The sequence below is a fragment of the Oncorhynchus keta genome, chromosome 36 (genome assembly GCF_023373465.1).
Source record: "Oncorhynchus keta strain PuntledgeMale-10-30-2019 chromosome 36, Oket_V2, whole genome shotgun sequence".
NCBI classification, from domain to species: Eukaryota; Metazoa; Chordata; class Actinopteri; order Salmoniformes; family Salmonidae; genus Oncorhynchus; species Oncorhynchus keta.
In genome coordinates, this window is record NC_068456.1 from 14626808 (window position 1) to 14640253 (window position 13446).

At 45.2% G+C, this 13446-nt stretch overlaps 1 protein-coding gene across 3 annotated transcripts in view; it reads left to right on the forward strand.

Annotated features, from left to right (window-relative positions):
* vrk2 (VRK serine/threonine kinase 2) overlaps positions 1 to 13446 on the forward strand; it is a 17356-nt gene continuing 3910 nt past the window's right edge. Inside the window, exons 1-11 of one of the 3 annotated variants that reach the window (XM_035754311.1) lie at positions 1 to 50; positions 1480 to 1631; positions 1928 to 1983; positions 2368 to 2437; positions 3513 to 3600; positions 3789 to 3897; positions 3966 to 4058; positions 4248 to 4380; positions 10928 to 11048; positions 12493 to 12551; positions 13066 to 13265. In XM_035754311.1, the coding sequence (XP_035610204.1) occupies positions 16 to 50; positions 1480 to 1631; positions 1928 to 1983; positions 2368 to 2437; positions 3513 to 3600; positions 3789 to 3897; positions 3966 to 4058; positions 4248 to 4380; positions 10928 to 11048; positions 12493 to 12551; positions 13066 to 13265 (1116 nt within the window). In that variant the 5' untranslated portion in view covers positions 1 to 15. Of the gene's footprint in view, positions 51 to 275; positions 504 to 981; positions 1120 to 1479; positions 1632 to 1927; positions 1984 to 2367; positions 2438 to 3512; positions 3601 to 3788; positions 3898 to 3965; positions 4059 to 4247; positions 4381 to 10927; positions 11049 to 12492; positions 12552 to 13065; positions 13266 to 13446 lie in introns of those variants that run through there. The other 2 variants (XM_035754310.2, XM_035754309.2) reach the window with 2 other exon arrangements.

Here is a 13446-nt window from a genome sequence, read left to right on the forward strand (position 1 = left end):
GTTTTAAGATCCCCAATGATCGGTCTGAACGTTACTATGCATCACTTGCAGTAAGGTTTTGGAAACATTAGGACCTAATCTTTCATATCAGTGAGAAATCATTTTCAAAAAAACAATATTTTTAGTTAATACTCACCTTTTATAAGGTTATGGTTAGTGTTCCCAGATGGCCATATCACAGCGCGTGTTTATGGAAGACCGAAGCACCACCTGTGCTAATGAGCTATTTAGCATGATCCGAACACTTGTGCGTAATGGAAGGACGCCAGAAACTTGTCACTGAAAAATACTGTTGGCTGCAACTGTGATAAAGACGGTTAAAACAGTGTATATTTTGATTGGTAGAATTATTGTTATGACATGAAAGTCAAGGGCTTTATGTTTTTATAATCATATCGCAATTGACATTCGATTCGAGTTTAGATGGCCTATTTGGCTGTTTTGGCAGCCAGTCAATCCACCTCTGAAAATAACATAAGATCCTTGGACCTTAAGGAGTGACGGTAGGCTCCTTAGCGTCACTCTTGGGCTAGCTGCCCCCATGCGCTTACCACAAATGCCTCCTTTTACTAAATTCCCAATATATTGTACATTGCTTTCCATTACTCTTTTTTTGTCTGGTCATTAAGAGGATATACATGATCCCAATTTCAGCTTCAAGATGCTGGGAATTTGAAATACAGAAAAAGTAGTTTGTGCTGATTTATTAGCACATTGAACCATATCGCAACCTGTAGTTTAAAAACTCAGTGGATAGTGCTAAAACATTGACGTCATATCTGCGTTCTGCCATCTTTATGCACGTTCGTAATTTGGCCGCCTGCCTACGTGTCTTTCTTACAAATATATCAATTAAATTGATACGACTCCAAGGCCTAATCTAAATGACATAGCGTTTCTGTTCTATACAGTTTTACCAGAACGTTCTGTAACGTTGTACTCCACTTAACGCATCCCAGGTCAGACGTTTTAAAGGTGACTGACAGCAGTGTGAACCTGTACGGCACATGTTGTGTCATCGTCCCGCCTCTAGATAGCATTCATTGGCGGTTGAATATCCAGATCTATCGCTTCCTAGATCTTTGAGACATTTCACGGAAAATTATCCAAACTCTGATGGTAATGTATCGCCAGATGTTTCATTTTTATAGCCACCGAGCCAAATGAATCGAATATATTGTTTTGCTAGCTTGCTAATTTAGTTATATGTAGGGAGAGCAAACTAGTTTATTCGATATAGTCTGTTAGCTTGCTGTAGCTATCTAGGTAACGTTAGCTAGCTAATATGCTGGCTAGTTTCCAGATTTAACTGACTTTCAGTTTTGTTTCTGGATTTATTACGGGACTATATAGCTTCTCTCTACTTTGCAAGCTAGCTGGGTGGCTGTAGTTGCATCTGTTGACCACATGTCAATAGTCGGTCTGTACCATAAGTTACTTGCCAGCCAACTAACTTGACTCTCTTTTACTCCCAAATAGGTTCCCATTGCTGGCTAGCCCCATGGCCCCTCCTAGGAAACGAGCATTGCCTGCACCCCTACCAGACGGGTTTACACTGATCGACACTGAGAAGAAGCAATGGAAACTGGGCAGAATTATTGGCCAAGGAGGTTTTGGATTGATCTACCTAGGTAAGTAACCAGACGAGTATGTCAATCTGTCAAGGTATCACAGATTCTCAAATAAACACACGCATCCCAATTTATTTGACCAGGAATCACAGATTTGGGTGTAAAGCATTACCAACAGAGCATAAAAACTGGAGTACATCTGATTGATGCCAAATTACTGTCATGTTTATCACGGTTTATTTATATGTCCCTGTTTTTTTTCTGTTTTTTTCCTCTCTTCTCTTTTTCTCTCACACACTCACACCCTCCTTTTTCCCCATCTCCTACCTTTCTCTCTCCCCCCTTTTTTCCTTCAGCTTCGCAGGACATGGAAATGCCTGTTGGGGAGGATTCTCATTTTGTGATTAAAGTGGTGAGTACAGGGATGGCTGTGTTGTGAGTGGTGAGTACAGGGATGGCTGTGTTGTGAGTGGTGAGTACAGGGATGGCTGTGTTGTGAGTCAGGGCATTTCTATCACTGTATACGCTTTGCCATTTGTTCAGAGAGAACTCCAGATGTGATCGACAGTTTGACTTAACCACAATAATTTGCTGTGAAACTCTCTCACTTTCTTTCTCTCTCGCTTGCTCTCTGCTTACTGGGTTTTTCGTGGATATGGGAAGGTATAATAAGGAACTGCCGTGTTAATATGCGTATAAATAAACCTATAATTGTACGGCAGTCACATGCAACGGTTCTCAGCATTTCTATTTCCACATTTACTCATATTTCACCCTCTTATTTCATTGTCTGCAGGAGTACCATGAGAATGGGCCTCTGTTTTCTGAGCTCAAGTTCTATCAGAGGGCAGCTAAACCTGAGAACAGTGAGTATCAACAAATTCAATCAGTCAACATCATGATGTAGCAGAAATATGACTAAGAGTTCATAACCTATGTCCAATATCGGCTACATACTGTGTAGTTACAACCAAACCTATTTTAGGCTACATCTTATTTGAGCGGCCAGGCCCAGTGCAGCGGGAGTGTACTTGGCTGATGAAGTGCCCAAGACTGCTGCCTGGTGTAATTAATAAGCCAAAGCAAACATGCACCTCAGTGGCAGTTAGCCCCTTCCCTGCTTGTTTGAGCTCTTAATTCATAGAGAGGGACCCAATCCCACATAATGATGCCTGCTCCTCTGCTGGGCCCCTGACCACCTGCCAGTCTGGTGGAGAGCCAGCCAGCACTCCAAGACAGGCTTCCTGTTCACTTTGTGCGTTTCTGTGTCTGTGATTTAGAAGCGCATGATTATTTCCTCTGTCTTTAAGTGGTCATATGTGTTTTTGTGAACAGTTCAGACAGTCCAACCTGAATCCACAGTCATTAAAACCACATCGCATCCTAATTTGTTGCACCACTTTTAAGACCAAAGGCTTAGGTCCTCTAGGATCGTATCTTGGGCACTTGGCCATATTTGCTCAGCACCAGCTACCTTTCAGAGGGAATGAAACAAAATGGCATGAAGGTAAATACTGAGAGCAACAAGTAATTCATAAAACAAAAATGCTAAAGAGAAAATATCTGTTTTTGCACTCTTACTGTGTCCATTATTTCTATAGAAAAACAATAGGTGCAATCGTTGCACTGGTGAAAATATGTTGTGGAAAGGGGCGGCAGGTGGTTAGAGCGTTGGGCCAGTTGCTGGAAGGTTGCTGGATCGAATCCCCGAGCTGACAAAGTAGAAACCGGTTGTTCTGTCCCTGAGCGGGGCAGGGTGCTGAAGGACCCCCCCCCCCCCACCTCTCACCTGATTGAGGGGTTGGGTTAAATGTGGAAGACCGGTTTCAGTTGAATACTTTCCAGTTGGACAACTGATTAGGTATCTATCTCCCTTTCCCTAAATATAGTATGTAAGATGCCATTTTTGGCCCTTGTAATTCTGTCCTGCTGTTGATTCAGTGCAGAGGTGGATGAGGAGCAAGATGCTGGATTTTCTGGGGATCCCTGCATACTGGGGATCAGGACTGGCAGAACACAACGGAACCAGGTACTACTGGAGCCACTACACTAACTGGTGTAGTGATGGTCATGGTGAAGGCATTAATAATCCCTTGCTTTGTGGTTGGGAAGTGTGTTAGAGATGATTTTACCTCTTATCCTTGACCTTTGCCCTGTAACATGTACAGTTTTTATCCAGGTGACTCGATTAAGAACACATTCTTATTTACAATCCAGGTACAGGTTCATGGTGATGGACCGCCTGGGCAGTGACCTGCAGAAGGTGTGTGAGCGAAATGGTGGCAAGCTGAAGAAGCACACAGTACTACAGCTAGGACGTGTCCTGGTGAGTTCAAATCAAATTGTATTCATCACATGCGTCGAATATTTCACCTTCTCTTTGTCTTCCTACAGCTGGATGTGCTTGAGTATATCCATGACAATGAGTATGTCCATGCAGACATAAAGGCTGCCAACCTGATGCTTGGTCACACAGACCCTGACAAGGTTAGCGTTAGCACTGTCTCAGAACAGTAGGCATGCGTATTCAAGGCATTTCTTGTACTGTGTATAAAACATACGTAGAAGACCGTTACTAGCTATATTAACATTGAGCAATGTATATGTTAAGCTTTTTACTTGTAGGTGAGCTGACTGTTATCTACACATACTGTCTGTTTATTCCCTGTACTGCAGGTGTACCTGGCTGACTACGGCCTGTCCTACAGGTACAGCCCAGACGGCGTACACAAAGAGTACAAAAAGAACCCAAAAAAGGGACACAACGGAACCATAGAGTACACCAGCATAGATGCCCACAATGGAGTCGGTAAAGTGGGATTTCATTGATATGAACACTCATAGTTTCATGTGGCAACAACGGTTGTGTAGTGCAAGGGCAAGGTTTCTGGGTACACATACAATAATTGGTGGACAATAGCTCACTTGTCTTGACTGTGTGGCCAATGATCTCGTATGGATGTATACTAACTGCGTTACTGTATCTTTCAGTTGGCAGTGTACTTGTTTATCAATGCATAAAGTGAACCCCCCCTTCGTTCCTTGCTATAAAACCGCCCTCAGTAGGGAACACATTAGCTGGCAAATTGCGTACATGGTCCTTTTTTATTGGACATTGATTCTCTCGGCCTCGTATTCCCCGACACAGACTCCATTAAAAAAACCCCCTAATTAGCTAAAGTCATAACCTGCAATGTGTATTCATCCCCCATTAATTAAGGCTTTGATGTTTGGTTAGAGTGGGACTGGCCACTGATAACCTCTGTTTGCTAAGAGCGGAGGATGGTGCCGAGTTCGATATGCTGAACGAGTGTGGTGAAGACTCCCTAATCGCCATGCAACTGTTTCAATCAATGCTGTCCATATGAAGGAAAACAGACAAGATGCTTAGTCAGCGTTATTGTTAAAGGCAAACCCGTCACTTTTAATCTTTTATAGAGTGAAGAGGGTGGTGGGGGTTAACATGCTGAGCTTGTGTTTTTATGTTCGGTTCTCTGAATCAAGAGGTGTATGTTGGGCCCATGTAATTCACAGTTGCATACAAGCTAAAATGTGGCAGGCGGAACATGCTTCAACATGTTCCCGAGTCGTTGATCTATGTCTGTGAATTTAATTTAAGAGGTTGGATAGGAATGACATTTAAATCACAGGATTGGTTTAAACACCGGTCTGTTCTTTTACAGACCTACATAGAAGTACACACACACTGTCATCTAGTGCAATTTGTTCTCATGTCACATATACTGTATGTCGTTGCATATGGTCCTCATTCCAACTTTTTGGTCTTCGCTTAACAGTAGACTCTCTTGTATAGGTGAATCATTCCTTTGCTTCTATAGCCCAGGGGTCATGAATCTTCTACAAACTAAAGTAGGTATAAGATGGAAATATACACTCACTGGCCAGTTTATTACATACACCCATCTAGTGTCGGGTTGCCCCCCCCCCATTTTGCCTCCAGAATAGCCTGAATTCTTCAATTGCAATTGCTGCAGATTGGATGGTGGTACAGCAAGTTCTATCCCTAAGATGTTCTATTGGGTTGAGGTCTGGGGACTGTGCAGGCCACTCAAGTAAACTGAACTCGCTGTCCTGTTCCAGGCAATGTTTTTCCATTCCTCAATTGTCCAGTGTTGGTGATTTGCGTGCCCACTGGAGCTGCTTAGCTGATTGGAGGGGAATCCAGTGTGGTCATTTGCTGCAATAGCCCATCCGTGACAAGAATCAACGAGTTGTGTGTTCCGAGATGCCATTCTGCGCACCGCTGTTGTACTGTGCCGTTATTTGTCTGTTTGGCCTGCCTGTTAACTTGCACGATTGCCGTTCTCCTTCAACCTCTCATCAACGAGCTGTTTTTGCACACTGGACTGTCAATGTAATGACGCCAACACACATGGCCGCTCTGCTTCTTTGCAGTATTTTGTTTTTGGGGTGTTATTTCTTACATTATTAGCCCAGATTGTTTTTGTGTTATTACATACAGTCGGAAATAACTTTTGGATATCAGAGCGGCGGTATCTCACCAGGAATATGACTTTCCCGAATTGAATCCTTTGTTTGTACCCCCTGGGCAATCAAACTTATCCCAGAGGCTGCTCAATGTCGGCGCCGGCAGAGAAGAGGTATTTGGAGTGGACAGTCAATCCACCGCTTCTGAGTATTTTACTTTCGAATGTTCAGTCTTTGGACAATAAAGTAGACGAGCTCAGGGTGAGGATCTCCTTCCAGAAAGACATCAGGGACTGTAAACATACTCTGTTTCACAGAATCATGGCACTCTCGGGATATTGCTGTCCCCGTCCATACAACCAACTCGGTTCTCAGTTCATGGCGCAGACAGGAATAAAGAATTCTCCGGAAAGAAGAAAGGTGTGGGTGTATGCTTCATGGTGTGATTGTGATAATATATAGAAACTTAAGTCCTTTTGTTCACCCGACCTACACTGGACTTTATGCAAACTGGTAACCACATATTCTGAGGCCGCATTTATTGTAGCTGGGGATTTTAACAAAGCAAATTTGAGGCAAACGCTACCGAAGTTCTATCAACACATTGACTGTAGTACTTGCTTAGGGAAACACTAGATCACTGCTATTCACCTTTTCAAAATACCTATAAGGCCCTCCCTTTGGTGACCTAGTTCATCAGGAAGTGTGTAGGGGATATTTTTCCTACCATGACTTAAACCTACCCAAAACAGAAACCATGGATAGATGGCAGCATTCGCTCAACTGAAAGCGCGAACCACCACATTTAACCATGGCAAGGTGACTAGGAATATGGTCAAATACAGTGTAGTTATTCCCTCTAAGGCAATCAAACAGGCAGCATTTGTCAGTACAAAGTGGACAGACAAAGTATGTGGCAGGATCTACAGACAATCACAGATTACTGAGTAAGACATTTAAGCATGTTAACCCTTGCAAGGCTGCCGGCCCAGACTGCATCCCTAGCCACATCCTCAGAGTATGCGCAGACCAGCTGGCTGGAGTGTTTACAGACATATTCAATCTCTCTCTATCCCAGTCTGCTGTCCCCACTTGCTTCAAGATGTCCACTACTGTTCCTGTACCCAAGAAAGCAAAGGTATCTGAACTAAATGACTATCGCCCCATAGCACTCACTTCTGTCATCATGAAGTGCTTTGAGAGATGAGTCAAGGATCATATCACCTTACCTGTCACCCTAGATCCACTTCAATTCGCTTACTACCCCAATAGGTCCACAGACGGAATTGCCTGCACACTGCCCTATCCCATCTGGACAAGAGGAATACCTATGCTGTTCATTGACTACAGCTCAGCATTTAACACCGTAGTACCCTCCAATCTCATCATAAAGCTTGAGGCCCTGGGTCTGAACCCCGCCTGTGCAACTGGGTCCTGGACTTCCTGATGCCCCCCCCAGGTGGTGAAAGTAGGAAACAACACCTCCACTTAGCTGATCCTCAACACTTGGGCCCCACAAGGATGCATGCTCAGCCCCCTCCTGTACTCCCTGTTCACCCATGACTGACTGTGGCCACGCACACCTCCAACTCAATCATAAAGTTTTCAGACAACACAACAGTCGTTGTCCTGATTCCCAACAATGATGAGACAGCCTACAGGGAGGAGGTGAGGGCCCTGGCGGAGTGGTGCCAGGAAAATAACATCTCCCTCAACGTCAAAACGAAGGAGCTGATGGTGGATTTCAGGAAACCGCAGAGGGAGCACGCCCATCCACAGTGACGGGACAGTAGTGGAGAAGGTGGAAAGCTTCAAGTTCCTCGGCCTACACATCACTGACACTGAAATGTTCCACCTACACAGACAGTGTGGGGGAGATGCAACATCCTGCCGGGCTGTATCACCGCCTGGTACACATCACAGATGCTGAAATGTTCCACCTACACAGACAGTGTGGGGGAGATGCAACATCCTGCCGGGCTGTATCACCGCCTGGTACACATCACAGATGCTGAAATGTTCCACCTACACAGACAGTGTGGGGGAGATGCAACATCCTGCCGGGCTGTATCACCGCCTGGTACACATCACAGATGCTGAAATGGTCCACCTACACAGACAGTGTGGGGGAGATGCAACATCCTGCCGGGCTGTATCACCGCCTGGTACACATCACAGATGCTGAAATGGTCCACCTACACAGACAGTGTGGGGGAGATGCAACATCCTGCCGGACTGTATCACCGCCTGGTACACATCACAGATGCTGAAATGGTCCACCTACACAGACAGTGTGGGGGAGATGCAACATCCTGCCGGGCTGTATCACCGCCTGGTACACATCACAGATGCTGAAATGGTCCACCTACACAGACAGTGTACGGCAACCGCACAGCCCGCAACCACAGAACTCTCCAGAGGGTGGTATGGTCTGCCCAACACATCACCGGGGGCACACTGCCTCACTCAAGGCCGTCAGACTGTTAAATAGCCAGCTACCACCCGGCTACATAACCCTGCACCTTAAAGGCTGCTTGCTGCCCTATATACATAGATATGAAATCACTGGCCACTTTAATAATGGAAAACTAGTCACTTTAATGTTTACATACTGCTTTATTCATATCATATGTGTATACTGTATTCTACTGTATTGAGTCAATGCCACTCCGACATTGATCGTCTTAATATTTATATTTTTCTTAATTCCATTCTTTTTAGATTTGTGTATTGTTGTTAATTGTTAGATGCTACTGCACTGTTGGCGCTAGGAACACAAGCATTTTGCTACACCCGCAATAACAAATGCTAAATATGTGAATGTGACCAATATATTTGATGGATGGATGTTTGTTTGTCGTACCAGTCTCTGTAAACCATAGACACTGTCTCGCGTGAAAAGCCCAGGAGGCCGGCCGTATCTGAGATACTTGATTCGGCACACCTGGCACCAAAGATCGTAACACGCTCAGTTGCTTGGGTCACTCGGTTTGCCCACTCTAACATTCAACCCAACAGTAACTGAATGCCTGTGCGTGCTTTATATAGCAAGCCACGGCCACGTGACTCACTGTCTGTAGGAGCGATCCAATTTTTTTTGTTGTAAACTGTCTGGTATGTGTTTATGCTTCAACTCATCAGTCCTTTGATGTAATAACTTCTGTTAGGCCTACAGTACTCTACTATTGGAATGAGTCAATCAGGTAACGTTTCCCTTTTTGTCTACAGTTGATAAACAAACCAGAATTATATTCCAGGTGGCTAAATATGATGGCTGGTCTTACTTGACCTCCACGTTGTAAGTTCCTTTGGGTCAAATGGAAATCGAGATGCATGCAGATTGACGAGCTACAAGACTACTTTTTGCTCAAGATCCCACACTCCCATCTTATCATCACCCTCGCTGGGTAGATGTTGCCATGACAAGGGTGGAGATGGAACAGAGTGAGGCATCACTGAACTCTGAGCTAATTATCACCTATTGGAGCAGGATGCTTTGGAACACGGAGATTCCGAAAGAGCGTGTTAAGAGTGAAAATCTGAATATCAATAGGACAGAACTGTGTTCCTACGCATGCGTGTGCATGAATGCGTGTGCGTACACGCAAGCATATGCATGAATGTGTGGGTGCATTAGAGAGAGCTGTATGTGTGTGTGCTGCCTTCTCATTAGGGAAAGATTCATAAATGCACGACCAAACAGCAAAGGAAAAGCTATTGTGAACAGGGACAATATGGTCAAAGCACGCCACTGGTGCTTAACGTAGTTGTTGATCTTTTTAATTGTTAATCTATTTTGTGGCTGTGGGAGTTGGCGTAGTTTTTAAGTGCTGGTGTCACTTGTGTTTTTCATCTTTATTCCCTCTTATCTGCCTCTCAGTATCAATGAGGCTTTATATAATTGTTTACAACAATGGCTTAATTAGAAGTGGCAGCAACAAATATACTGTAATGCTGACCTATACACTTAAGTACTTTACACCTTCCACTCTTGAGATAATTGATTCAGTAAATTACTTAAACAAGCGGCTTAATCACAAAAATGTTGAAGGCAACAACCGAGGCAGACATTTAACTACAACCAACCAACCAACCAACCAACCCCTGTTGTCCGTCTCTAGGCTAGCCAGTAGTGCTGTCCTGTTGGGTGCCGCTGCCTGGCAGCCACTGTGGCAGCAGCCTATTTCATTGGGAACACTGTCTGGGATCAATGCTAGCCAAGGATCTGGCTCGAGATTTCTCCTTCTGACGAAGCTAGTCAGTCGATGGGTAATTTCTCCGGAGATGCACTGCCGTTACAGTATTGAGCTGCTAAAACTCCTCGGGCTCGACCCCTCACATGCACTCAATCCAGACGTATTGATGAACTCCCCACAGTTTTTCATAAAGACACTTTCTCAGTGCAAGGTTTGTTCACTTCCTTGTATTAAAACTAGGTGGAAGGCATTGTTTACAACGAGGCAAGTCTAGAGGTTAATGTCTAGCCATCATCAGTATTTAGTATTTAGATATCTCCCCAGTGCACAGCACCCTGTCGACTTCTGTAACCTGTGGTATTGATTTGGGCGTAGATATCTGTGTGGTTTACTGCCTTAGAGGGGGTGTTTGAGCAATCGAGTGTGTGTGTTTAGGCTGTGCAGCGGGCGTCTGAATCATGTCAGAGGCCACAAGGATCCAGTTTCCTGGAACAGGCCAGAGAAGAAGGAAAACTGACAAATGTTGGCCCTCTCCTCAAAGCTCTGTCTGTCTGCAGAGCACAGGAAAAGTTGAAAGACTAACACTCCCTTCATAATTGTCATCCTCCTTACCCTCTCTTTGCATACTGTTTTACCTCTGAACACAGCCCTTCAAACAAAGCTGTTTCTATCCTCCCAAACCAGGTTCTGATCATCTTCTTCTCTGTGTAGCTCCATCGAGACGTGGAGACCTGGAGGTGTTGGGCTTCTGTCTGCTCCACTGGCTGTGTGGGGCGCTGCCCTGGGACTCTGTGCTCAAGAACCCTATACAGGTCCAAGAGGCCAAGACCAGGTAAAGACCACCCTCTCTCTGGATCCCTCTCAATCTTCCTATTGATCCTTAGTGTTAAATCCCCATCAAAATCCGTCAGTTTTAAGCTAGAGGGATGTTGTTTTTTGCATGGACCGTGTCTCAATTCACCACACCTACCTAGAATATGTCGGTGGTCGAGCTACAGTGGTGTTTGTCACGTGACTTGTCTGAAGGTAACCTGGTACCAGATAAATATAAAATATGGAGGTAGTTTTGTGTTAAAAATAAGGGGTTAAATGTGTCAAAATATATATTTCCTGAGCTTTGTTATACACCTGTCCACATACTTGTGTGTGTGTATATAGAGTATCAAAATTGAGCACACCGCCATGCAATCTCCATAGACAAACTGAATGGCCTTACTGAAGAGCTCTGACTTTCAACGTGGCACCGTCATAGGATGCCACCTTTTTATAACAAGTCAGTTTGTAAAATGTCTGCCCTGGTCAACTGTAAGTGCAGTTCTTGTGAAGTAGAAATGTCTAGGAGCAACAACGGCTCAGCCGTGAAGTGGTATGCCACACAAGCTCACAGAACAGGGCCGCCGAGTGCTGAAGCGCATAGCACGTAGAAATTATGTCCCCGGTTCCAACACTCACTACAGAGTTTCAAACTGCCTCTGGAAGCAACGTCAGCACAAGAACTGTTCATCGGGAGCTTCGTGAAATGGGTTTTCACGGCCTAAGCCTAAGATGACCATGCGTAATGCTAAGTGTCGGCCGGAGTGGTGTAAAGCCTGCGCCCCATTGGCCTCTGGAGCAGTGGAAAGTCGTTCTCTGGACTGATGAATCACCCTTCGCCGTCTGGGGGACGTATCTGGGTTTGGCAGATGCCAGGAGAATGTTACCTGCCCAAATGCATAGTGCCAACTGGAGGAATAATGATCTGGGGCTGTTTTTCAAGGTTTGGGCTAAGCCCCTTAGTTCCATTGAAGGGAAATCTTAACACTACAGCAAACAATGACATTCTCCACAATTCTGGGTTTCCAACTTTGTGGCCACAGTTTGGGGAAGGACATTTTCTGTTTCAGCATGACAATGCCCCTGTGCACAAAGCAAGGTCCATACAGAAATGGTTTGTCGAGATCGGTGTGGAAGAACTTGACTGGCCAACATCTGTGCCCGACCTCACTAATGCTCTTGTGGCTGAATGGAAGCAAGTCCCCGCAGCAATGTTCCAACATCTAGTGAAAAGCCTTCCCAGAAGAGTGGAGGCTGTTATAGCAGCAAAGGGGGGACCAACTCCATGTTAATGCCCATGATTGTGGAATGAGATGTTTGAACCTGTGTCCACATTGACAAAGTATATCTCTCGGATATAGGACAGACCCTTCAAAACGTTGTCCTTACAGTATGTCTGTTGTCTTTAAGTTAAACCCTTGTTTCTCTTTCCCCCTCTATTTCATGCCTCTTTCTCTTTTCAGACTCATAGGTAATCTACCTGGTTCGGTGCAGGAGCTGTCGGTGGGTGGAGCTTGCACAGGTGAGTGAGAGGGCCTCTGTACCAGTCAGTACTTGTCCAGTAGTCAGAGTCACCACTTTGTCCCAGAAGGGAATGAAACATTTTTAGGAGGGTTTTTTGAAATATGTTCCCACAACTCCATTATCCATCCCAGAGAGATGTCTTAGAGACTCCATTGTTGTTATCTCTGGTACTGTAAACAGAGGTCACGTCTCTGTGAGGTTATGGCTATGTGATGTATGGTGATGACTGACTGGGATGATTCTCTACACCTCCTCCAGAGGCAGGGCCGGGCTGGTCGCCGCAGATAAGGCCCAGGACATGCATCAACCCTATTGTATATGAGTGTGATACACACTCAACCAAAGCGTGTGTGGGTACACTAGGTAGCTGGACATGTTAGTTGCAGTAAGGGGTGACGGTTTCTGTGTACTGAAACACGCAGATCACACGGCACATAGCCAGTGTTAAAACATCACAGATACGTCGGAGTGGGACTATTGTGCATTCTCTTTTGTCCCTCTTCCTCTCCCAGATGAGTTGGCCAGTTTCCTGCTCAGTGTCAAAGCTCTGGAGTATGAGGAACGTCCGGACTACCAGAGGCTGAGAGAGCTGCTGTCTGAGGTGGGACTGAGAGCGAGCGGAGGCCAGGGAAGGCTGGACCTGTCTGTGCCACGAGGAGCAATGTCAGGGGGTTCCTCCACCAGAGGGTCTGATTGGCCAGACAGGGGCAAGGTGAGAGCACCTGAGAGATTACCTTGCTCAGAAAACTGCCTATTGGGGACCCCTAATGTACACCTATTAATCAATCTGTCAATTAATCAATCGCACACATCCAGATCTACTCACAAATGTAGGCTAAATAGGCTCTTCTGGGAAAGCTTTCCACTAGATGAAGAAACATTTCTGCGGGGAC